The sequence below is a fragment of the Lissotriton helveticus genome, chromosome 9, assembly GCF_964261635.1.
Source record: "Lissotriton helveticus chromosome 9, aLisHel1.1, whole genome shotgun sequence".
Classification (NCBI taxonomy): Eukaryota; Metazoa; Chordata; class Amphibia; order Caudata; family Salamandridae; genus Lissotriton; species Lissotriton helveticus.
The window spans coordinates 1,009,205,112-1,009,231,954 of record NC_136070.1 but is presented as its reverse complement, the minus strand read 5'-3'; the positions used below and the strand labels follow the sequence as shown (position 1 = coordinate 1,009,231,954).

At 49.6% G+C, this 26,843-nt stretch overlaps 1 protein-coding gene across 1 annotated transcript in view; it reads right to left on the bottom strand.

Moving 5' to 3' along the window:
* GMFG (glia maturation factor gamma) overlaps positions 1-16,285 on the bottom strand; it is a 58,865-nt gene extending 42,580 nt beyond the window's left edge. Inside the window, exon 1 of the mRNA XM_078661332.1 lies at positions 16,162-16,285. Within this exon, the coding sequence (XP_078517458.1) occupies positions 16,162-16,164 (3 nt within the window). The 5' untranslated portion in view covers positions 16,165-16,285. The remainder of the gene's footprint in view (positions 1-16,161) is intronic.
* Between the last annotated feature and the right edge of the window lie 10,558 nt (positions 16,286-26,843).

The following is a 26,843-nucleotide window of genomic DNA, read 5'->3' as shown; positions in this document are numbered from 1 at the left end:
TCTGCACTACCACTCTGCACTCTGCACTACCACTCTGCACTCTGCACTACCACTCTGCACTCTGCACTCTGCGCTACCACTCTGCACTCTGCGCTACCACTCTGCACTCTGCGCTACCACTCTGCACTCTGCGCTACCACTCTGCACTCTGCGCTACCACTCTGCACTCTGCGCTACCACTCTGCACTCTGCGCTACCACTCTGCGCTACCACTCTGCACTCTGCACTACCACTCTGCACTACCACTCTGCACTCTGCACTACCACTCTGCACTACCAATCTGCACTCTGCACTACCAATCTGCACTCTGCACTACCAATCTGCACTCTGCACTACCAATCTGCACTCTGCACTACCACTCGCACTACCACTCTGCGCTCTGCACTACCACTCTGCGCTCTGCACTACCACTCTGCGCTCTGCACTACCACTCTGCGCTCTGCACTACCACTCTGCGCTCTGCACTACCACTCTGCGCTCTGCACTACCACTCTGCGCTCTCAATCTACACTCTGCACTACCACTCGCACTCTGCACTACCAATCTGCACTCTGCACTCTCAATCTCTGCACTACCACTCTGCACTACCACTCTGCACTCTGCATTACCACTCTGCACTACCACTCTGCACTCTGCACTACCACTCTGCACTACCACTCTGCACTCTGCACTACCACTCTGCACTACCACTCTGCACTCTGCACTACCACTCTGCACTACCACTCTGCACTACCACTCTGCACTACCACTCTGCACTACCACTCTGCAGTACCACTCTGCAGTACCACTCTGCAGTACCACTCTGCAGTACCACTCTGCAGTACCACTCTGCAGTCTGCATTACCACTCTGCACTACCACTCTGCACTCTGCACTACCACTCTGCAATACCACTCTGCACTACCACTCTGCACTACCAATCTGCACTCTGCACTACCAATCTGCACTCTGCACTACCAATCTGCACTCTGCACTACCACTCGCACTCTCAATCTGCATTCTCACTCTGCACTCTGCACTACCACTCTGCACTACCACTCTGCACTCTGCACTACCACTCTGCACTACCACTCTGCACTACCACTCTGCACTACCACTCTGCACTACCACTCTGCACTACCACTCTGCACTCTGCACTACCACTCTGCACTACCACTCTGCACTACCACTCTGCACTACCACTCTGCACTACCACTCTGCACTACCACTCTGCACTACCACTCTGCACTACCAATCTGCACTCTGCACTACCACTCTGCACTACCACTCTGCACTACCACTCTGCACTACCACTCTGCACTACCACTCTGCACTACCACTCTGCACTACCACTCTGCACTCTGCACTACCACTCTGCACTCTGCACTACCACTCTGCACTCTGCACTACCACTCTGCACTCTGCACTACCACTCTGCACTACCACTCTGCACTACCACTCTGCACTCTGCACTACCACTCTGCACTCTGCACTACCACTCTGCACTACCACTCTGCACTCTGCACTACCACTCTGCACTCTGCACTACCACTCTGCACTACCACTCTGCACTACCACTCTGCACTCTGCACTACCACTCTGCACTCTGCACTACCAATCGGCACTCTGCACTACCACTCGCACTCTCAATCTGCACTACCACTCTGCACTACCACTCTGCACTACCACTCTGCACTCTGCACTACCACTCTGCACTCTGCACTACCACTCTGCACTACCACTCTGCACCACCACTCTGCACCACCACTCTGCACCACCACTCTGCACTCTGCACCACCACTCTGCACTACCACTCTGCACTCTGCACTACCACTCTGCACTACCACTCTGCACTCTGCACTACCACTCTGCACTACCACTCTGCACTACCACTCTGCACTACCACTCTGCACTACCACTCTGCACTCTGCACTACCACTCTGCCCTCTGCACTACCACTCTGCACTACCACTCTGCACCACCATTCTGCACCACCACTCTGCACTACCACTCTGCACTACCACTCTGCACTACCACTCTGCACTACCACTCTGCACTCTGCACTACCAATCGGCACTCTGCACTACCACTCGCACTCTCAATCTGCACTACCACTCTGCACTTTGCACTACCACTCTGCACTTTGCACTACCACTCTGCACTACCACTCTGCACTTTGCACTACCACTCTGCACTACCACTCTGCACTTTGCACTACCACTCTGCACCACCACTCTGCACTACCACTCTGCACTACCACTCTGCACTCTGCACTACCACTCTGCACTCTGCACCACCACTCTGCACTACCACTCTGCACTACCACTCTGCACTCTGCACTACCACTCTGCACTACCAATCTGCACTACCAATCTGCACTCTGCACTACCAATCGGCACTCTGCACTACCACTACCACTCTGCACTACCACTCTGCACTACCAAACTGCACTACCAAACTGCACTACCAAACTGCACTACCAAACTGCACTACCAAACTGCACTCTGCACTCTGCACTACCACTCTGTACTCTGCACTACCACTCGCACTCTGCACTCTGCACTACCACTCTGCACTCTGCACTACCACTCGCACTCTCACTCTGCACTACCACTCTGCACTACCACTCTACACTCTGCATTACCACTCGCACTCTCACTCTGCACTACCACTATGCACTCTGCACTACCACTATGCACTCTGCACTACCACTCTGCACTCTGCACTACCCTATCCTTCACCACAGCACAGAGCAGAACGGCGCCTTCCCTCATAGACTGACATACAGCATGGTGCCCAGTAGGACTGCGCCAGATTTATATTTAGCTGGTGTCGCAGCCGCCCAAACTCACACTGTGAACCCGAAGTAGGGCATGAAAAGCACACTCTTTACCTCTTACTGAACTCGCCACCCGTCAGGTGCTCCTGGGAACTCCTGCATAGTCAGACGCATATTAACAGACACATCGTTGAGCAAATAACAAACCTTTCTTTTTTTTAAATAAGTAGCTGAACTGTGTCGACAGAGTCCTTCACGCACGGCAGCTTTAGGCGTGAAGAAATATCATGTAGGAAATCGGGTGACCCAGAGAGGCTCAGATTATATTATACAGAATAAAATACCACTACAAAATCTTTTTAAATGCATAATTGTTGAAATGAGTGAATGTTCAATATCATCCGAAATTGCACTTTCCCACTTATTTTTATCGCAGCTAAGAGTGACAGTCAAATATACAGCTGGTACCGTGTTCTTCCCTCGTTATTCCACTTACCATGTCAGCCGCTTAAATAAACAAACTGGCAAGCCAGCCCGAAGCACCCACCACGTCGACCCTGAAGTATCACCTCACAGGGCTATCAGTGCTCTAAAACAAACTCGCTTTACATTCCGTGTTCAAACAAGGAGGTGCAAGCTAGCTGAAAACTGTAAACCTTTTATTCCAAACAAACATTTAAAATTTCGGTAAAAGCATTTCAGCTATTCAAACATTGAAATTAGCCGAGTAAACCTGAGATGAAAGGAGCAACAAAATAATGCATGGCGCGCGCCCACCAAAACCCACTGCAGAATGGTGAACGCGCACACAGCATCTAGATTCCATTACAGCACCTCCCGGACAGCTCCTAATTGATATTTATGGACGGCCGTGCGCGAAACCGCAGAGAAAATGCCAAACATGGCGGACGTAAATTACATATAGCCTATCGCGTCAAGCCTAATAAAAAGACAGCACAGCGAAGACGAATCACTATGCAGATGCCATAAAAAAACTCGCGCACTAAGGAATGTTTCTGTCCCGAGCCCTAAAGAAACTTTTTTTTTTTTTCTTTAACAATAGGAGCTCGGAGCTCCGCCCCACTTCGTGGTGACGTAGGCCGAGCCCTAAAAAGCTTACATCGATCACCACACCTTGCATGAAGATCTTGCCAAGTGATCTATTTCCCCTCACCAAGAAATTCCCAAATTCTTTATAACCATCAGCATTTTAAAATCTTAAATGACTGCATGATATTCTGTGGCCAAATTATTTGCATCCGTTTAAGAGCAGAAACTTATAGCTTGCGGATATGCTTTTTGAAGAATAACATGATTCAAGTCTTGCACCGAATCCCTACACAATTTTATAGCTTGATTTTTTGGGCAGTTTGGCCATCTTAATAAAGCCTGGGAGCGGAGATCCCGCCTCCTGAATCATTTTTGCTATAAAGAAACAATCTACCGACCCCTTAGCTTCAATTGATGTTACTAATATATCCATAAGAGATGCTTCATAATCGGTCTGTACCTGAGGTAATGTCAGCCCACCCTGACTTATACCTAATTGAAGTAATGAAAGTTTCACCCTTGAGGTCTTCTTATTCCAGACAAGACACCAGAGAAGAACCTTGAGTTACTTAAAATAGGCATTGGTAATTTTTATTGGGACATTTGAAAAGAGCAATATCAACAAGGGTAAAATGGACTTTTTTGTAAGGACTACTCTCCTTACTAATATAAGAAGAACGAGTGTCCCCTTGTCCAAAATCATTAATATTCTTCATTATAGCTGCGTAATTTAATTGGTAGAGATAGGAGTAACGATTTGTTACATATATCCTTAAATATCGAATCGGGTCAAGAGAATGAGCCTGCTGCTCAGTGAGGGGGCGGAGGTGTAAATTGAAGCAATTCTGTTTTACTCTAATTGATTTTATGTCCCCCAATCATTTGGAACTGCTTGTACTCACCCAACAGCTTTTCTAAATTATGTTCTTCTGGCCTAAGGTAGAGGATAATATCATCCACCTGCTCATTTTTATTTTGACATCCCTACTTTAGGAGCCCCTATCCTCTCATTCTCCCGGATCCTCACTGCAAAGGGATCTATCAAAAATGTAAATAAAACTGGGGCCAGAGGACACCCGCACCACTCGTGCTAGGGTAGAGTTTATGAATAACTTTGCTTAAGCCCCTTGATATAAATTCCTAAGCATTACAATGCATTGAGAAGGGAAACCAAACTGTGTTAGACCAACGAAGAGGGCATCCCAGGTTACCATGTCCAATGCTTTCTCTGCATTGACATTCATTATGACTGCAGGGGTCTGGTTTACCTCAAAATAATCTAGCACATGCACTAAAAAACCTGTATTGGCTGACATCATCCTACAAGCCACAAACCCTGTCTGATCATTATGTATAGCCACCTGTAAAACTGGAGTAATGTGATTTGCCCACATTTTCATTAAAAACGTGTAGTCTGTGTTAAGTAGACTAATTGGTCGGTATGAATTGACATCTCTAGGATTTTTACCCTTTTGTAAATAGATTACTACCGTTGGTTCCTAAAAACCTCCCCACCTTCTCTTATAAAATTAACAACAAGGGTGTATAATCAACAGTAATGCTTTGAAAAACTCTAGTGGAAGACCATCGTTGCCACAAACCTTGCCAGAAGGCATTGAGGCAAGAGTCTGTTAAATCGCTGCCGCCGATATACCGGCAGCCATTATCGCTACCTGAGCATTTGTCAACCATGACAACTGAAAATATTGAAATATCTTTTTATGAGAGACCATGTATTTACTTTCATACACATTTTTATAATGCTGCAAAAAAACTTTTGGCATCTTGTGTCTATCACCTTTTCACCACTCCTGGGCTACAGCAGCTCGGTAACTAATGCCGCTTCCCGTTTAACCTGTGTTGACTAGGCATCTAATTTACCAATCATCTGGCTTTCCTCATGCACACGTTGTTGAAAAGTTCTCAAACTATTGATCTCCTCCCAAAATAAAGAATTCCCTCAGTTCGTGTTTAGCTTCACCCAGTTGAGTATCTTTTTGCGATTTTGCCCCTGGGAGCTATTCCTCTCCTGCAGAGCAACATCCACTGTGGATTGAAGCTCAGCTATACATTCTGCCCACTTTTTAGATTGTAGAGCCTTAAAAGCAATTATCAACCCTCAGAAAGTTGCTTTAAAAGCTTCCCAGACTGAAAAAGTAGAGTAATCTTAGTGTGTTTTAGAAAAAGGGACCTGCGGATAAGGCATTTGCTTACATTATTTTGCTAAATGCAGTGCGTGTTAATAATGTTACTCTGGAGATATACAACTATATTTAGCTTCCTGAAGGTAAACAGGGTTAATGATGAATTATTCTGCTTGGGATCATGGTTCTATATGACCAGCCTTTTGATGGTGGTAATCACTGATGGAGCTTCCACATGAACCTGAAGCAATTGCCTTTGAGGTGCAGCAGCAGACAATGTGGATGGCGCCTGGAAGGGCCAGTCATTTCTAATCTGTTATCTAATGTATATTGAAAAACTCTAAGTTCATCTTTGTGAGACCCCTCTCTGCTACCCTTCCCCTTTCATCCAATAACAACATACAGAGTAGTGTGCGGTACTCCCCGTCAACCATAAGTGATTTGGGGCCTATATAAATGGAACTGCAATGTAGCACAATGCAGGGTCATTGCCTATGCCAGGTCTGGCAAAAGAATTGTACAGGAAGCTGTAACCTTGGCTGTTTTTTATGAAAAGACAACATAACATTTTCAATAAAGGAAATGAACAAAATACAAAAGGATTTTTTTACTTTTTTGAGGATATTGTACTTGGTCCATGCTCCACAGCAGGGACACCAACGAGGCCCCAGGGGGGAGCCAGAGGCACGGAGGAAGCAGTGATCAATAATAAGCAAGGAAACAAAAGTGACGTGGAAGCCAACCAATGGTAGGTAATGGGTGGACTCTAAGCCCGTTTTAGGAGGTTTTTTTTCTTTACCAGAGATATCGCAATCGTTGTACAGGCAAAACGTATAAAGAAGAACAATCAGGATCACACAATTCCAAATTCTTAAAGAACTTTATTGCACGTATTGCGACCAGAACAGATTTCATAATGATCTGGTTCACTCATAAAGTGGTGCATACCAGCCTTCCCAGCTATGTTAAAAATTAAAAACAAAGCAAGAAAATGTAAATGCATCCTGTTTCTTGTAATGTTAAATAATAGATGGCCAATTTGCCGGTGTTTTGGTCTTGCTGAAATAACAAATGGACGAAAATGGGAAAGAAAATATGGCATGAGGAGCCACTTGGCTTTCGATTTTTTTTTTATTATGCATTGTCTCATACACTAACATTGAACATACAATGTTAACTGTATATTTATGTCAATATGCCAGTTTATGAACTAACATCTTGACGCCCAGGCCATACACATAAGGATTACTGGGTCGTATGCATAGAATGGAGTTTTAATTAGGTTTGTTCTTACTAATTAAATATGTTCTCAAGATACATAATGAAAAGTAATAAGTAACACCAAATTATGTGGAATTATAGTAAATGCAAATGCATTGTCGTCAAATTGGATTTTGCAATATACTGCTGTGAGTTTTATATTTCCTATACAATCGCCCCCAACCTCTCAAAGTCTTGTTTCTAGGTTTGTCATGAATCATGTTTTTGAAAGGGGATAGTGTGCTTGCATTGTGTGCGGTGACGACGACCATCGAAACGCATTGGCACTAAATAAAGCACCCGAGTTACTGTCAGTGGTTTTTTTTTTAGGCTGGTGGGGGGGAACGCAATAAGGGGGTGTAGTAGTTGGGGGCAGACAATACGGGGATGAGGGGCAGACGCAACACAGGGTGTCTGTGGAAGCAACAAATGGGAGGAGGGGCATAAGTAACACGGGGGCACAGGTGGTGATATCAAAATTGGAGAAACAGTAACATGAAGCTGGACACCGGGGCACCGGTGGAGAGATCAAAATTGGAGAAACAGTAACATGAAGCTGGAGTGGAGAAGACACATAGGCCCTTGACCTGTCCACAGGTAGGTCGCCCCCCCAGCCGCCACACGGACCTCCGGTGACGCTGTAGCCTGCTCCCGCTGCCTGTTGCTGCGTGAGCCCTTGCCAACTGCATCTCGCTTTTTCCCCTGTACTGCTGTGTCCTTGAGCCCCCTTCCCTCGTTTTGCTTCTGTGCACTGTGCCCCCTTCCCTTCGTTTTTGCTTTCTGTGCCCTTGAACCCCCTTCCCTCGTTTTTGCTTCTGTGCCCTGTGCCCCCTTCCCTTCGTTTTTGCTTTCTGTGCCCTTGAACCCCCCTTCCCTCGTTTTTGCTTCTGTGCCCTGTGCCCCCTTCCCTTAGTTTTTAGGTCTCGAGACCTATCGATGTGCGCAAGCGCATCGAGCGGAGCGAGAATTCAAGTCGGCAAAATCCTCGTCAAACCAAAGGGCTTTCAGCCGCGGTTTTCTTGCAGTTCACGTGAATCACGTGAGCAAACATGCACGAGCATTCACGGCCAGGGCTTCTCCTCCCCTAGCAGCACTCCTCCCACACCAGCAACTCCCCCCTCCCACACCAGCATCTCCCCTCTCTCTCCCCGCAAACACAGCCTTGCCGTAGCAGCACTCCTCCCACACCAGCACCTCCCCCCTCCCACACCAGCACCTCCCCTCTCTCTCCCCGCAAACACAGCCTTGCCGTAGCAGCACTCCTCCCACACCAGCACCTCCCCTCTCTCTCCCCGCAAACACAGCCTTTCCTTTCATTTCTCCTCCCCCTCCCCAGCCCGTAGCAGCACTCCTCCTTTTGCCTTTTCCCATCACCTCACCTATTTTATTAAAACGCTTCCACCTCAGTCTCGTGCTTTCTATGACGTTGTATGTTTATCTGTCTCTTGCCATGTTCCTCCTCAGCGTCTGTCTGTCTTTCACTGTCTCTGTTGCTTTGTCTCTGTCTATATGTCCACCTCTCACTGTCTCTGTTCGCTTATCTGTATAGCCTGTCTCGCTGCCCTTGTCTCGCTCTGTCTCTGTCTATCCCTGTCTATGCTTGCATACCTATCTATGCCTGTCCCTGTCTTACTGTCCGTGTCTCGCTCTCTCTGTCACTATACATGACTTTCTATGTCAATCACCCTCCCACAGGCTTCCCCAGCGCTGCCCCGCCCCCTGCTTCACGGCCAGGCCACCTGTTCCCTGCCAGACAAGCGCATCGGCAGCATTTCTCCAGCACAAGGGGCTGAAAAATAAAATATCTTTCACGGCAGCAAAGGCTTCACGCCTCCCCAAAGACTGCAGTCCCCTGAAAGACCTAGAAATATCACAATGGCGCTAACTGAAAATAATTGAAGGTTTTGTGAGCATTTAATGCAACAGCACGGGCAAAACGAAGCCTTACATAACTAAAAACGGACAGCAAACCAATGAACTAATAAAAACGAAGAAGTCCAAATTTCGAATGCATCACTGAGAAAATTATTTTCTTTAGTGGCTCAGAAATGTATACTAGCATGAACACGAGTGAGGAACGTAACAATACCTTACTACCAACAACAATGTAACAATATCGCATTAGTGAAATATTTAGAGATCATGAAACACATTAAAAACCATACCGAAAGGTTTTGTTGACGCCATAATAATTCTGACAACTACCTCATCTAATAGAGCCCTTTTTTATCAATTAAATGTTAGGACAGGAAAATAAACATAATATCTACTTAGAGTTTGATGAAGAAATCTATGCCCACTGTATTGCTAGTCAGATCTCATTTTTAAATTAAATAGTGCTGGATCTTTTGTCTTCTATTTTATACACAACAAAAAGATGTTTTTTAAGAGTGGGACTTGATAAATCTTTAGTGCATTTAAAATGCTTTTTTAGACTCTACTTAACAAAAGGTGCACCAGGCAGCATTTCTCCAGCACAAGGCTCGCAAAAGGCTCTCCTCCCTCTCCACATCAAATGCATCAATCACCCTCCCACAGGCTTCCCCAGCGCTGCCCCGCCCCCTGCTTCACGGCCAGGCCATCTGTTCCCTGCCAGACCTCTCACACCTCCGTCACAGCATGTCGCCTTCTCTTCTCTCTGCTCTCCCCTCAGGCGCCGTGACATACTTCAAAGTCTTATCACTTCACACGGCCGCAGGCCGTGCAACCAGAGCACTTCAGTTGGTGCGCAGCCCCCCTCCCAGCACTGCCTTGTTACTCTCGGCAGCCGTGACTCCCTAAACACTTTTTATTTATATTTAATTAGCAGCAGTAGCATTTCATATAATGTGTTTCCAGCATGAGATATTCGTCGCTTTTTGATCCTCGCGCCTTTTCCCTTTCAGTTTGAAGGCTCGAGGTCTCCTTCACGCTTCACTACTCACAGCGTATTTATTTTACATTAGAGACTCGTGCTGCTCTTCGTGCTGCCCTTCGCGCTCCACTACACGCAGAATATTTACGTTTGGTTGGCTTAGCTGATGCACACACACGCAACACCACACACGCGCAACACCACTCACCCACGCAACGCCATTCACCGAAGCAACGCCACTCACACACGCAACGAACTCACTCACGCAACGCCACTCATCCACGCAACGCCACTCATCCACGCAACGCCACTCATCCACGCAACGCCACTCATCCACGCAACGCCACTCACCCACGCAACGCCACTCACACATGCAACGCCACTCACCCACGCAACGCCACTCACCCACGCAACGCCACTCACCCACGCAACGCCACTCACTCACTCAGAGCCACTCACACCCACGCAGTGCCACTTTCAGACACGCAACGCCACTCACACCCACGCAAGCCCACTATCACCCACGCAATGCCACACTCACCCACACAATGCCACACTCACCCACGCAACGCCACACTCACCCACGCAACGCCACACTCACCCATGCAACGCCACTCATCCACGCAACGCCACTCATCCACGCAACGCCACTCACCCACGCAACGCCACTCACCCACGCAACGCCACTCACCCACGCAACACTCACACATGCAACGCCACTCACCCATGCAACGCCACTCACCCACGCAACGCCACTCACTCAAAGCAACACCACTCACACACGCAACGCAACTCACTCACGCAACGCCACTCACACACGCAACGCCACTCACACACGCAACCCCACTCATCCACGCAACCCCACTCATCCACGCAACCCCACTCACACATGCAACGCCACTCACACATGCAACGCCACTCACACATGCAACGCCACTCACACATGCAACGCCACTCACACACGCAACGCCACTCACCCACGCAACGCCACTCACCCACGCAACGCCACTCACACATGCAACGCCACTCACCCACGCAACTCACCCACGCAACGCCACTCACTCAAAGCCACTCACACCCACGCAGTGCCACTTTCACCCACACTGTGCAGTGCACAATTCTCGCAGTAGGAAAGTTGGAGCTATTGGTTTTGTAAATGACAAAGCCCTTTATGTTTTTAAAATGAAAACAAAAATAAAAGGCATTGTTATTTGCAATTGTAATAGCTCCAACTTTCCTACTGCGAGACCTATTTGCAACGCCAGTGCTTGTTGCTTTCTGTGCCCTTGAGCCCCCTTCCCTTCGTTTTTGCTTTCTGTGTCCTTGAGCCCCCTTCCCCCGTTTTTTGCTTCTGTGTCCTTTCTCCCCCAGCCTCCCTCTGTGCCATTTTTCCACCGCTGTGCCCCTGCGGCCCCACCCCCCGCTGTTCCCATTCACCACCCGCTCCCAGCTGCTCCTCCCTCCCACAGCCCCTCATATAAAGGCCGCGCAGCGGACGAGCGCAGCGGGCGTGCCGCCGCAAGACCGTCTGCACCCGTCCGCGCCTGGACCGCCCCCCAACGCCAGAAGCCCTGGACGGAGCAAAGGACCTCGACTGAGATACGACACCGCCGCCCTCAACGCACTCAACTTCGGACGACCACCCGCCTGCTACCAAGCCACCCCGAAGCCAACACACGGACCCTTCACCTGTCAAGCTTGCAAATTCACCTGCCTCCGAACCTGCAGACCACCGACCGGACCTAACATCAACAACAACCACCTCAAGTGCATCCTCCTCAACACCCGCTCTGTCCACAAGCACGCCATCGAACTCTGGGACCTCCTCGACACAACAGCACCAGACGTCGCCTTCCTCACGGAAACCTGGATGAACTCTTCCTCGGCCCCCGACATCGCCATAGCCATACCGAACGGCTACAAGATCACCCGGAAGGACCGCATCAACCAAACCGGAGGAGGAATCGCCATCATCTACAAAAACACCATCAACATCACGACCAACGCCGAAGACACGCTCCCTGCCGCCGAACACCTACACTTCCAGATTCACACCGACCCCAAGACCACCCTCAGAGGAACGCTCATCTACAGACCCCCGGGTCCACGCACACAATTCAGCGAAACCATCCCCGACTTAGTCACTCAGCACGCCCTAGCCTCACCAGAATACATCCTCCTAGGGGACCTGAACTTCCACCTGGAGAAAAACAAGACAACACCACCACCACCACCCTGCTCGACAACCTTGCCAACCTCGGACTCACACAACTGGTGAACACCCCCACCCACCTCGCTGGCCACACGCTTGACCCCATTTTCTCCGCCAGCAACCACGTCTCCTTCAGCCACTCCACCGGACTACACTGGACCGACCACAGATGCATCCACTTCACCTTCAAAAAGACTACATCGCACCACCGCACGCATCAAATCCCCCACAGATGCTGGACCAAAATCACCACAGACCAGCTCCTCGCATCACTGAACCAGAACCCGCCAACCGACACCGCCGACATCAACGTCGCTGCCCACAACCTCGCACAGTGGATCACCAAATGCACAGACGACCTCGCTCCACTGAAGAACCACCCTGGCAAGACTGGAAACAGGAAAACCCCGTGGTTCACAGATGCCCTCAAAGACTCAAAGAAATCCTGCTGCACCCTTGAAAAACCTGGCGCCAAGAACGGACAACAGAAAACATGACAGCCCTCAAGAACGCCGCCAGCTGATCCGCACCACCAAAAAGACATCGTTCAAAGAGCGGCTGGACAACAACACCCACAACAGCAAGGAACTCTTCAACATCGTCAAAGACCTTTCCAACCCCAGCGCCAGCAACAACGACATCCCACCGTCGCAAGACCTCTGCAACTCCCTCAAAACGTTCTTCCACCGGAAGATCGTAGATATACACAACAGCTTCGGACCCCAGACTCCGCCTCCAGTCACCGAACCAACAACCCCCACCAAAACACCCTCAGCGCCTGGATCCCCACCAGCACCGAAGACACCACCAACGTCATGAACTCCATCCACTCCGGCTCCCCCTCTGACCCATGCCCCCACCATATCTTAAACAAAGCCAACACCATCATCGCACCCCATCTCCGGAACGTCATAAACAAATCCTTCACGTCAGTCACCTTCCCTGAGAGCTGGAAGCATGCAGAAATCAACGCCCTCCTAAAGAAACCTACAGCGGACCCCAAGAACTTCCGCCCCATCTCTCTTCTTCCCTTCCCGGCTAAAGTCATCGAGAAGACCGTCAACAAACAGCTGACTGCGTTCCTCGAGGCAAACAACTTGCTCGGCCCATCCAGTCCGGATTTCGAGCCAACCACAGCACCGAGCCCGCCCTTATCGCAGCCACAGACGACATCAGGACCCTGATGGACAAAGGAGAAACAACTGCTCTCATCCTCCTAGACCTCTCGGCAGCCTTCGACACCGTCAGCCATCGCACCCTAATAACCCGCCTCTTCCACACCAGGATCCAAGGAAAGGCCCTAGACTGGATTACCTCATTCCTCTCCGACAGAACCCAGAGAGTCCGCCTCCCTCCCTTCCGCTCAGAAGCCACCGAGATCATCTGCGGCGTACCCCAAGGCTCCTCGCTCAGCCCAACCCTCTTCAATATCTACATGAGCCCCCTCGCCGCCATCGCACGCAAACACATCAACATCATCTCCTACGCCAACGACACCCAACTGATACTCTCCCTCACCAAAGACCCAGCCACAGCCAGAACCAACCTCCAGGAAGGAATGAAAGACGTCGCAGAATGGATGAAGCTCAGTCGCCTGAAACTGAACTCAGACAAGACGGAGGTCCTTATCCTCGGACAATCCCCATCGGCCTGGGACGACACCTGGTGGCCCATAGCACTGGGCTCCGCACCAACACCCACGGACCACGCACGCAACCTAGGATACATCCTGGACTCCTCCCTCACGATGACCAAGCAAGTCAACGCCATCTCATCATCTTGCTTCAACACCCTGCGCATGCTCCGAAAAATCTTCCGGTGGATCCCCACCGAAACCAGAAAGACCGTCACCCAAGCCCTCGTTACCAGCCGACTGGACTATGAAAACGCCCTATACGCAGGAACCACAGCCAAACTTCAGAAACGACTACAGCGCATACAGAACGCCTCCGCACGACTCATCCTCGACATCCCCGCCACAGCCACATATCCGCCCACCTGAGAAACCTGCACTGGCTCCCCGTCAACAAGAGGATCACGTTCAGGCTCCTCACCCAAACGCACAAAGCGCTCCACGACAAAGGCCCCGAATACCTCAACAGCCGCCTCTCGTTCTACACCCCCACCCGCCAGCTCCGCTCCACCAACCTCGCCCTCGCCACTGTCCCACGAATCCGCAGAACCACCACCGGAGGAAGATCGTTCTCCCTGGCAGCCAAAACATGGAACTCCCTCCCGGCACACCTACGACTGACCCAGGACCATCTCACCTTCAGGAGACACCTCAAGACATGGCTATTCGAGCAGTAAGCGACCCTCCCCGTCCGGCGCCTTGAGACCCTCACGGGTGAGTAGCGCGCTCTATAAATGTATTGATTGATAGGCGAGAGAGAGGAACTATGAGTGGAGTGGGGAGACAGTAAGAAAACATATGCACTGTCAGAGTGTTAAATAAAAAGAAAAAAGTAGAACCTGAAAAAGTGAACAGTGGTGCGGGGGAGGGGAGCATAGTAATGCTTCAATGATCCAAGGGCAGGACAAATAAAAGCAAAGGCAGGAAAGCCCACAGGCTAATGAATGAAAAACCAGGAAATGAGAATGACTATGAAGCCAACCAATGGTAAGCAATACAAGGGCTGAAAGCAAACTGTAAAATAACAATATGTCTTGCAACAGACAGGACATGCGCTGCCTTAGGGGAAACCTAAAGGTACATGAAAAAATACAATAACTGCACATAGGGAAACTAATCATCCAGTACTTCTAGACACCAACTCTTCCAGGGACAGGAATGTACACAACCTGGCCAAAAGTATTTAAAAGGAATGCATATTTGAAATTCAGGCCCTAAAACACTCTGCATCTCCTCAGAGCAAAGAGTTTGTTTACAGGATATGTCATACGCAGGACTTAAGAAAAAACACAACCCTCATTAAAAGATGGAGACGAGTTTAAGATTTGCCATGCAGAATCTACAGTATGTGGAGGGCCAAGGGCCATTTCCTCCAAACGCAGCAGAGGTTGGCGCCGCGTCATGTCAGCACTAATTTATTCATGAGGTTTTGAAAAGAGTCGCATTCCTTGGAATGAACTCTCGTACCGGAAGTAACGTGATCCGGTAGTTCCAATCATCTCACCCACTTCTACGGAGACGCTGGCCGGGGCCACTTTATGTATGAGCGGTAATACGTCATAGAAATGTTTCCCAGGTTCCACGCGTCGGTACAGAAAAGGACTCCAAGCCCCAGAAGGCAAAGCAAAAAAAAATTGGACTGGGCGATTCCTCACGCATGGACATAGGAACATTGGGAGCTCCGTTTGGAAAGAAAACAAAATGTCAAACCACACACAACGTAAACCAAGTGCTGCTATGGAAGACTTCCGGTGTGTAATGTACAGTTAAAGGCGCCGTCACACCCTTTTCCCGCATCCTCCACACCTCCGTTGGGGGCGGAAGGGTGAGACGGGGGTTGGGGTGTTTACCACCATTCCCAGTGGACGCGTCAGCCCTGCACCAACGGTCAAGTTGGAAGCCGGGGGAGGGGGCTCTTTTGACAGTGACACTTTCTCCCGGTTAACCAGCCGGACCCAAAAGTCAGCGGACACAGAGCGGAACTGCACACCTCCGAGCTGGCTGCCACGGGAGCTTCGCCCGTCCCTAGGCAATGGGGCTCCGCGAAGTCCCCTCTTCTGGCAACCTACATTCGCCATTATTATCGCGTCCATTTTCCCCCCACGGCGTCTTTCAATGGGAAGTTGCAAAATGCCCGCGTTTCGATTGGGGGAAACAACCTTCTTCTTTTGGTCACAAAATGCGCCTGTTCAGACTAAAGAGGTTCCTAGAGGGGGGCCTGGCTTCCCTCATCTGAAGCAGAGACACTTACCATCCTGCAGGGTGGTTCCTTCTTCCTGTGCTGTAGCTGCTGCTCTCTGGGCGGAATGGAGGGTGCGCAGCGCTTTCACTTCCCTGCTTCGAAATGATGCCTGCAGCTGTGGGAGGAAGTGGGAGGGAAAGAAGTCAGAAGCACAGAAATACGCTCGCCCCAGTATATTCAGACATATCACTGTACAAAGCGCCCGCTGAAAGAAGCTATCCTCCCATACCAATTGTTTTCTCATATTACCTCCTAGCCGACACATATTCAAAAATAAATATTCACACGCCACTCTGCAGCAGGTTGCACAAACCTGTCACGCGGCTTATGTAATGACTGAACCTCAGTCAGCTAGGGTTTTGTATTTACGAGATTAATGATTATGGGTCATACGTTAATGTTAAAAGTTGTTAGCATGTGTTCTAAAATCCCAGCCTGTAAACTGCTATTCGCTAAAAAAAAAAAAAAACAGGACTGACTGAAGGTGGCACTATGTACACGGACCAGCTATTAAGCTACATAATGCCTGTCCCTCTGCATACTTGTCAAGTGGCCCCAGGACATTGCTTACCATTAGTTGGCTTTTTGTCTGCTCCTCTTTAGTGTGCTAGCTTGTCAAACATGTGTTTGTCCTGCCCATGGAGCATCCCCAGTTTACTGTCCCTGAATAGCTGACATTGTTCCTTTCACTGCTTGCTTTTCAAGCACTATTTTTTTCTGTTGTGTGAAGCACTCCATTGGAGTTGAATCGTTTTCGAGCTGCCTTCCTTGTGCACATCTCTCCTCTACACTCTATGTTGCTCTCTGTTGCCTGACTGCTGTAAAGATGATGTTCCACCTTAAATGATGCGAGGACACTACTTAAGTTTCAAGCTTACTTTATTCTCCCCGGAGTGCCGGGAACAAGTGACTCACTCTGAGCCACACAAAATGGCCGCCTTCCGGTTCCGGCCTAGGGACTTCCTGTTCCGGTAACGATCGGAACAACTAGAACGATACCACATATCTCCCTCCTTTATGCTTTTGCAACAATACAAAACAGAACAATCTTACTTATAGTCCCTATCGTAGTTCAGGAACCTCTTGGGCGTTCTCATGATTCTCCCTGCTCTCGTTCTCACTCTTCCGTCAACCTGTTCACTCTCCGATGCGCCAAGCCCAAAGCTTTCTCTCTGTGTCTCAGTTCCATTACTTATTCCTTCCAAACGCTCTTCTTCGCCTCCTTTCTTTCTTACGAACCATCCAGTGCCACTCTCGCCATTGCCCCTTCACGTTCTCCCATTTGCTCCTCCACTTGTTGTGTCCCTTCTTCAACCTGCTCTTGACTCTCTTCACGACATTCCTCTTCCATTGTATCGACATTCCTTCCTCTGCTTTCGTCCGCTTCCTTCCTCCACTGCAGGGTTTTGCTACACATCGCCATTCTATCCTGCGACCATATCTTCCCATCACTAAGTAATGCTGATCTGGTGTAGGGCTCTATGACTTTCAGGGGCGGTGTGAACTTGCTCTCTCCTTTCCTTCTCATGGTGGCTACCTTCACTCTCACCCAGTCTCCTTTCTCTAGTGACACTCCTTGTACGTTCCGTCTCTTGTTGAAGTGTTCAGTGTATGTCTCTTGCGCCCTTTCCAAATTCCTTCTTACCACTACTGGTGACCATCTACTCTGTACAACCATCTGTCTCCATGCAATATTGTCTTTGGTGAACGGCTCTCTGCCTCTCAGTATTTTAAAGGGGCTGTAGCCCGTGCTTCCTGGTGTGATGCGGTAGGCCCACAGCAACTTGGGCAACTCCTCCCAGTCTAGCCCGTCGTTTATGGCCGCTTGGATTGTCCCCATGATCACTCTATTGAAACGTTCCACCTGACCATTTCCCGCAGGGTGGTATATGGGGGTGTGCTTGACCTCTATCCCATTTCTGGCTGTGTAGGCCTCCCATTTGGTGGAGACAAACTGTGGACCGTTGTCACATGTTATGACCTTGGGGATGCCCTCCTTGGTGAATACTGTGTTCAAGAATGATATCACCGTCTCCGTGTCCACCGCGTCCGTTACTTCCACCTCTGGCCACTTGGAGTACCTATCAATCATGACTACGGCATATTTCTGTTTTCCTTCCCTGTTCAGGATGGGCCCTAAGATGTCTATGGACACCATCTCCCACGGTCCTCCCGGCACAGGGAACTTTCCTAACTGTGGTCTTAGGATGGTCTGGGATTTGTCCGCTTTGGAGCACGAGTCACACTGCCTCACATATCTCTCCATTTGGGCGTCGATGGCTGGCCATCAGTACGCCTGTCTGGCTAGGGCTTTGGTCTTCGTGATCCCCTGGTGTCCCTCATGTAACAGGGGCCATCAGGTGTTCAATGAGTCCCTGCGGAGGGATGAATTTGTCTCCTCTGAGCAGATACATGGGGTCTTCTCCCAGTGATAGTTCGTCTCTCACCTCCCAATATCTTCTCATCGTCTCTTTCAGGTGTCTTTTCTCGGGCCAGCCGTGCATGACATATCCTTTGATCACCTCCAACTCCTCATCTTGCATGTAGGCCTCCGCCCACTCTTGCGCACTGATCACCTTCTCCATGTCCTGTATCGTCGCTACCACGTAGCCTTCCCATCCGGGTGCCTCCTGCTCGTGTGGCCCTTCCATGGCTGCCGCTCTACTCAGAAAGTCAGCTACTTTGTTCTGGGGGCCTGGTATATATTCTACCTCGTACACGAAGTCCAGGAGTCGTAGCGTCATTTTGGCTATCCTTGGTGTCGCGTGCGCGTGGCAATTGGATGTTAAGACCTTTATCAGGGGTTTATGGTCGGTGCGGACCAGAAATTTGGCACCCCACAGGTATTGCCTGAAGCGCTCCATCGCCCATACCACCGCTAGCATCTCCTTCTCGATGACGCTGAATCGTTCTTCAGTGGGAGCCAGGGCCCTAGACGCGAAACAGACCGTGGATAGTTCCCCATCGTCGGCTCGCTGCATCAATACTGCTCCTAGGCCCTTGTTGCTTGCATCGGTGGTGAGTATGGATTCTGCCGCCGCGTTGAACCCTTTCAGTGGAATGGCTCTGCTCATCTCTTGTTTCAAGGCTTCGAACTCCTCCTGTTCTTCCTTACTCCATTTGAATCCGTTCTTCTCCTTCAGCAGTTGGCGTAGACAGTGCGTTTTGGTGGCGAAATTGGGGATGAACTTGCTATAGAATTCGGCCATACCCAAGAATGACCGTACATGTTCCTTTTTCTCCGGGCAGGGAGCGTTCTGTATTGCCTCCATGTTGGTTCTATTCCCCTCTCGCTGACTTCATGGCCCAGGTAGGTAACTGAAGACACACCGAATTTACACTTGGACCATTCTGCGGTGAGCCCACTTTCTTGCAACGTGCGTAAAACCACGTGTAGCTTTTCGTTATGTTCTCGCTTGCTCTTCCCCATCACCAGGATGTCGTCTTGAAAAAACTGGACTCCTTCCATCTTGCGAAAGAGTTTGTGCATCAGGTTCTGAAATACAGCAGCCGCCGAGGCCAAGCCGAAGGGCATTCTAACAAACTTGTAACACCCAAACGGTGTTATGAAGGAGGTAAGGTGGCTGCAGGAGGGGTGGAGTTTGACCTGATGATAGGCTGATGACAGGTCCACCGTTGAGAACCACCTGGCTCCTTTTGTGTTGGCCAGCATTTCACTTATGCGGGGAAGCGGAAATTTGTCGATGAGGATGTTTTTATTCAGTTCCCTGAGGTCTACACACAACCTCACCTTTCCGTTAGGCTTTTGGGAGACCACCAAGGGTGACAACCATTCCGCACTCTCTATGGCCTGGATCACCCTGCTTTTTTCTAATCGGTCGAGTTCCTCCTGTACCGCTTCTCTACAGCGAAAAGGAATGTTTCTGACTTTGTGAATGACTGGCCGTGCACCTTCCTTCAGCCTGATGACGTGTTTGAACTTGGTCAATTCACCAATCTGTCCGCAGAACACCTCGGGTATTCTTTTCGCCAAGCTTCCTCCTCCTGCTCTTCTTTCATCTCCATTAGCAACACTTTCTCGATGCCTCCAGGATTTAGCATGATTCCTAAAGCTCCCTGGTCTTTCCAGCTGAGTACTGAGGGACCCTTCTCAGCCACGTAGAGTTTGCAGTTGGCTTGGCGTCCCTTGAATTCGAAGAGCAACGGGCAATATCCCAACATGGGTATCTTCTGTCCGGTGTACGTAACAGGTCTCACATCCATGGAACGTAGCTCCTCCCGCACCCTTGACCTGAAGTTGTCTTCCCATATCTGTCGTTGGACAATCGTTATGGGGGCTCCTGAGTCCGCTATCATCTCGATTGGCACTCCTCCCATGTACATGTTGAGTTTTGGTTTGTCTGACTCCCTGCCACCTACTTCCAGGACTTGGGCGTCGATGTAGAGGAGTTCTTCCACGTCTTCCTCCTCAGTCCGTGTCTCATCCTCTTCCCGCTGCCCTTGGTCAATGTATTTGACAGTGATCCCTTTGGGCTTACGACGGCACACCTTCTCATAATGCCCAAACACTCCGCAGAAAGCGCACTTATCTCTGAATGCCGGGCATGCTTTGTCGTTGCCCAAATGCGATGAGCTCCCGCACCTGTAGCAATTCGGTCTTCCCCCTTTTCCTGTCTTCAGGGTTGTTCTGCCCTGCTGCTGATCTTTTCTGGGGTCTTGCGGCCTGGGGATGTCCCGCTGTCTAGGAGTGTCCCCTTTGTTGTGTAGCATGACTCGACATACCGTCGTTGCGCTTCCTCCGTCCTTCCTGGCTGCTTGTGCGTATCTTTTGGACATCTCCGCTTTCTTTACCAGGGCCCACACCTCCTTCAGGGGGCGTCACCATTGACCCAGAGTTTTTCCTGGACATGCGTGCTCGTCGTGTGCATTATAATTTGAACCCTTACTAAGTCGTCGTGAAGAACGCCGAATTTACACGTGAGTGCCAATTTCTGCAACGCTGCTACATATTCATCGACTGTCTCTCCGCTCTCCTGTCTTCTCTGGAAAAAATTGTACCTGTCGATGGCTACGCAAACCACTGGTCTGTAATGCGCATCTAGGTCTTCTAGGGCGTGTTGGAACACCGCGATGTCGTTGGCATCCCTCGGTTCCTTGACGATGGTGTCAAATACCCTCAGGCCCTCCGGACCCAGGTTGTGTAACAATATTTTCCTTCTTCTCTGTTCCGTGTACGCAACTTCACTTTCTTCCTCCAAGGCCTCCAAATAGTTCTTGAAGTATCGCTTCCAATCCTAACACGGCATTGAGAGTTCGCCTCTTTTGGGAAGGAAAGGCACCATGTGGGCAAGGGAAGCAGATGGAGTCGCCATCTTGCCTGCGCCTCTCAGGCCTGCCTGGGCGGGGACCGCGTTGCTGGGCGGGCTGCCCGGGGCTTGCCTGGCGTCGGTGTCTTCTTCGCTCCCCTCCCTGCTGCGTTCGCTTCCCGTGGCCCCGTCTGTGGCTGTGTCCGTTTGCGGTCTGCCCCTTTCCACTCTGCGTGGCCCCTCACCTCGCGTCTGCTGTTCCGCCAGCGTGTCCTGGTTCCGGGGTGCACGTGTGTCTAGCCGAGCTCCCTTCTGCCTCTACCACTGACGAAGTTTCCGCCGTGCTCCTGCCCGTGCCGCTGGTCGCCCCTCTTGGTTGGGCTGCTCTGGGAGGCCTGCTTGCGTGGGGTAGTCGCTGTGGTCTCAGGTGCGGGGAAGGGGGGTCCGCCGTGTCTGGTGTCCTCTGCCGCGCTCCGGGATAGGTGGGCCGTGTTTTGCTGGTGTGCGCACTGCGGTCCGCGCCTTTTCCTTACGTGGGGCGTGCCCTCGTACCTTCTCGTGCCTTCGCCTGTTCAGGGCTAGCGCCGTTCTGCCCGTGCGTAGGTTCGTTTATAATTGTTCCATTTTCCTAGTATTTCTTTTTCTTTTTTTTTTCTTTAATTCCAGTCCCGCCTCGTCGCCATTGTAAAGATGATGTTCCACCTTAAATGATGCGAGGACACTACTTAAGTTTCAAGCTTACTTTATTCTCCCCGGAGCGCCGGGAACAAGTGACTCACTCGGAGCCGTCCGGCGCCACACAAAATGGCCGCCTTCCGGTTCCGGCCTAGGGACTTCCTGTTCCGGTAACGATCGGAACAACTAGAACGATACCACAACTGCTTCCCCTCGCCTCTTCGTCTTGAATTCGCCCATTTGCTTTGCCCCACCTATGCACTCCATGTTGCTTTTCCCCAAATATTTGTGTTACTTTCGCTCCCGCCCTCCCCGTGGCTTTCACTGTCCCTCCAGCTCTCCCCCACCACTGATTTCTTGTCCCCCTCCCATGTTGTTCCACCTCAAACTCTACTGTGTTGCTTTGACATTCCCTGCCCCCTCCCCCGTTCCCCCATGTTCTTTCTGTCCCCCACTTGCCTGCTGTTAAAAAACAAAAGCTCTTTTGCACATTTTCTTTTCTTTGGTTACCGATCCAGTTAGGATTGGTAACTAAAAAGAAAAAAAAGGCTCCTGTGTCATTTTGTAGAGATGCTTGCCTAAAAAATGATGCATGCTGCGGTCTCATAGGCTTTTGTTCTTTTTACCTGTGCCACGTTTCACATCATTGCAGATTCTGTGTAGCGTGTCTGAAAATCTTGGGCAAAGCCAATAAGTCACAAAGGCGAGAGAACTATTGGCTGATCTGATGATTGGTTTATAAGGCAAGCTCACAAATTCCTTGGCCTCAGTTCATACATGCCAACACCCCTGATTCAGAAAGAAGACTTTTTATTATTTAAGCAAAAAATGCCTTTTTTTTTTTACTTATCTGTAATTGCCTCACATCGATGCAAGTTAATGGTGAGAAATGTTGACATGCATTTTTCTTCTTTGATGCAGAGCTTAAAGAACAGATGATTGACGGAATGCTGAACAAACCAAACATTCATCCCCAGTCACAGATCTGGGTTTAATCCATTGTTTTTTTGCTCACCATCCCAATTTGGACCTATCCAAATGCAAATCAATCTTGACCCAGCTCCCAATGGGAACAGTCTAGCCTGAACTGCAGGCCAGGTCATCACTGGACCGGAAACAAGCATCCTGGGACCAGTTTCAAGGTATAACTCCTCATCAGCTAGGCTAGCTTGAATCTAGTGGCACAGTAAGCACGGGAACCACTTCTGGGCATACCCTTCCCACTTAGGCTAACAAAAGGAAAAAGAACGGATAATGGACGAAATGCTGAACAAATCAAACATTCACACTCAGTCACAGATATGGCTTTAATCCACCTTTTGTTTGCTCACCGCACCACCCCAGTTTGGACCCAGCATATGCAAATCAGTCTTGACCCTGTTCCTTAGCGGGAACAGTCCAGCCCGAACTGCAGGCCAGGTCATCCCTGGACCGGAAAAAAGCAACCTCTGACTGGGTTTGGGGTATCACCCCTCATCAGCCAGGCTAGCTTGAATCCAGTGGCACAAACACAGAACAAAAGGCAGTACGGAATAAAGGCTGCACTACCTTACTATAATCACATTGTAAATATACTTCTAGGTCAATGTTGCCCACCTCACTGGTCCACTGCCACAGGACCACACAAATATAATATACTTTAGTGCACACAGAGATGCAACATAATATATTACAAAAAATACACAATTGCACAGTAGGTGACTCAATCCAGACTCTTCAGTAGTGTGAGATATGTTCCTTTTAATGGATTCTTGAATCATTCATGGTGTAAGATGATTGAACAGACCAGCAAAAAATACAGCCAACGCGTTTCGCCCCAATGGGGCTTCCTCAGGGCAGTTACTAGAATCTTCCAATCTTATGGTGATCACTGGTGTAGCTGGATCACTATATTTTCTACTTAGCGCCAATATGTAGTCTCTCTTTCGAAACTAGTAGTAATCACGGAAAGTCCTCAGTATCTCCCACACTTTCTATTAGTAGTCCACAATTACTTAAGAAACATCGAATCCTCATACTGTATGTCGTAATCCAAATTCAGTTATCTTGTGTTCACTTTGATAGGTGAATCTCCATGTTTTAAACGTTACTTAATTATGGGCTCCAGTTCCAGCTCCATGAATGTCCGGGGTACTGACGGACAGAGGGTGCCTCTCCCCTGAGCTGTGGCCAGGTTGAGGTGAGGTTCTTAATCCGTAACTAACTGGTACGACCAGTAAATCGAACACAAACTGTGAGATTACTGGTTTTGTATCTATGTTCTTTATTTATCACTATACACTTTTCTATGCAGCAGCATAACTTTTGATTGTTCTGACTAAAGCCGTGACACCTTCCAGGGTCCCCTCGGCTGAAACATGTATACCTGTTTGCGTCCACCGCATGCAGGGATTATTTCAGACTGCACTTGCTCTGGTTTTAATCCTGGCACCAGGAACGAATCAATGAAGTTCCTGTCGCTCTCAGTAGGTAGTTTTAGCATCACTTCCTTCACATTATAACCAATTTCTGTTTTGCACTGCGCCCGTTACTAACCAATCTAGTGTCTTCTCATCCAAATGATTTAGTATGTCCTAAAGAGAATAGGAATAAAAACATCCCTGAGCTCCTCACTCTCAGTGAGGGGGTTGTAGCCCTTTGTAGGGCTAAAGGTCCCCGTCAAGAGGAGAGTTCCAGATGATGAAGCATGCCACCTCTGTGGGTGATGGGATTACGTCCTAATTAAAGGACTCCTTCAGAAGCATCCTGAGATCATTTTTGTTGTCTCTTTTTCTGTCAATAGTTGTTTACCCAGACCCAAGGATTTCTTGTGTTGACTTGAATCAATAAATCTTCCCCAGTAATAGATGTAATTACTCCAATTTGCACCTCACATGCCCCAAATCTGCTCTGCCTCAAACCCGCCCATAAACAAATTGGCCTAAAATGGAGCAAATCTGGGGCCAGTCGCAGTACCCTGCAACTGTCTGTACTAATCCCCATAAAAAAGGAAAACATCTTCAAGAATCAATCTGGTCATAGTAAGTAACATATCCTTATGCTCCAACTACTCTATGGACCTGGTGTTCAGATAGTGTTTCAGAGCAACAATCCCATTAACAAGGGGAGTCATCCGCAGGCTCACGGAGGGAGAAGGCAGCGGAGAGATGAGGAAAAACAATGTCCAATGTCCGGCTTGGTAGGTGACGGCTAAGGGGGTGAAACCAAAGTCAATCTCCTCTAGAGCTGCCAAAACAGCTCCACGGGCATCGGCCATGTTGCTCGGGCACCGCGATCAGTATAACACATAAAGTTTCTGCCAGAGGGCATAGTCAAAGTTCCATCAGCCACACCAATCTCAGGTGGTATTGGGGAACGCCACTTGACTCAACATCCAGCTATCCGGTACTCATCTCTCCCCAGCTGGTCGAAGCTCACTCGACGCGAGGAGCATGCAGACTCCGGCCCCTAATACAGGGGAATGGCAAAAACTCTGCAGGCTAGTCTACCAAGAAACTGGCAGTGTAGATGAAAGAGTCTCCCAGCCTGAAGCAACAGGGAAGTGAAACGCCCAATATCAATACCACAGCGCCACCAGATGGCCACAGCCCTGATTGCAAGTGCGAAGAACAGAGTCACGTGCGCCATCTTAGGGACAGGTACCTCTCCCACAAAGATCACCGTGGAGAAGAAAGTCATTCCAATGAAGTGCACCTCCCCATCATCAGTCAACGCATCCGCAATGGCTAGTGAACAGCCGCAAAACAGTTATGGACGCTCATATAATTTGTAAAACACGCCAAGTTATTAAAACACAGGCACTATCTTAGGGACAGGCTCAGCACCAATGAGAAAAAGCGGTGTTAGCGAGAATTGGCCCAGCAACAGTTCAATCCCTAAAAAACAACAGGCACCGCATCAGAAACACTTGTCCAGGTTACAAGACTCCATAGCGCAGCCCCGCAGGGGAAGGTGAAGCACTTCTCGTACCTCACAAATGGTCGCCATCTTAGGGTCAGGCCGCCCAAACAATGCTCGCTGGCAACGGCAAGATCGCCAGTGCATAGCTGCGGTGGGACATCAACTGCTCACCTCCGTTCTCAGCTGTAAGCATTCCCAAGCTCCTGACCAGGACAGGCAGCTCCGCAGCGGCTGCGGCTCCTGTTTTGCATACATCGACCGGGCTCACGTTAGCTGCAGCTATGGCACTCTCGCCCAGTGCTTCCATTAGTTAAGCAACAACAGCTCCCAGTACCGGCAGGGGGGGTCGCGGTCCGCCCTTGCCTCTGGACAGGGACCGCCCGTGCCCTCACAGGTCCTTTGTAGCTCCGGCCGCACACCTTGAGTATGCCAGCCACCATCTTGCAGTCGCGATGCACCTTCCGGCGTCCGGTGTGGTTTACTGCCTCAACAGGGCTGCCCGAACTCCGCTCCTAGGCCCAGGATGAAAACAGTAGTCTTCTCTGACCCATTCCGCAGTAAATATCCACGGATGGGCCGCCGTAATCTTGATATATGAAGATACCACATACATAGTGACTAAAATCATACCTGGTTCCCATGTAACATCACTCCGTATGTTTAAGATGTATTTGGTGTCACAAATATAGGACGGAAGATTAATCCCATAACGCCGCAAAAAGACATCCACAAATTCTGGATTTCTTTCAGTAGTGCTTGCTTTGATAGGTCTACCTGGTAGAAACGGTAAGCCCTTATGAATCTTAGGGAGAGTTTACCGACTTGGATACCTGGGATGATCAATTAATA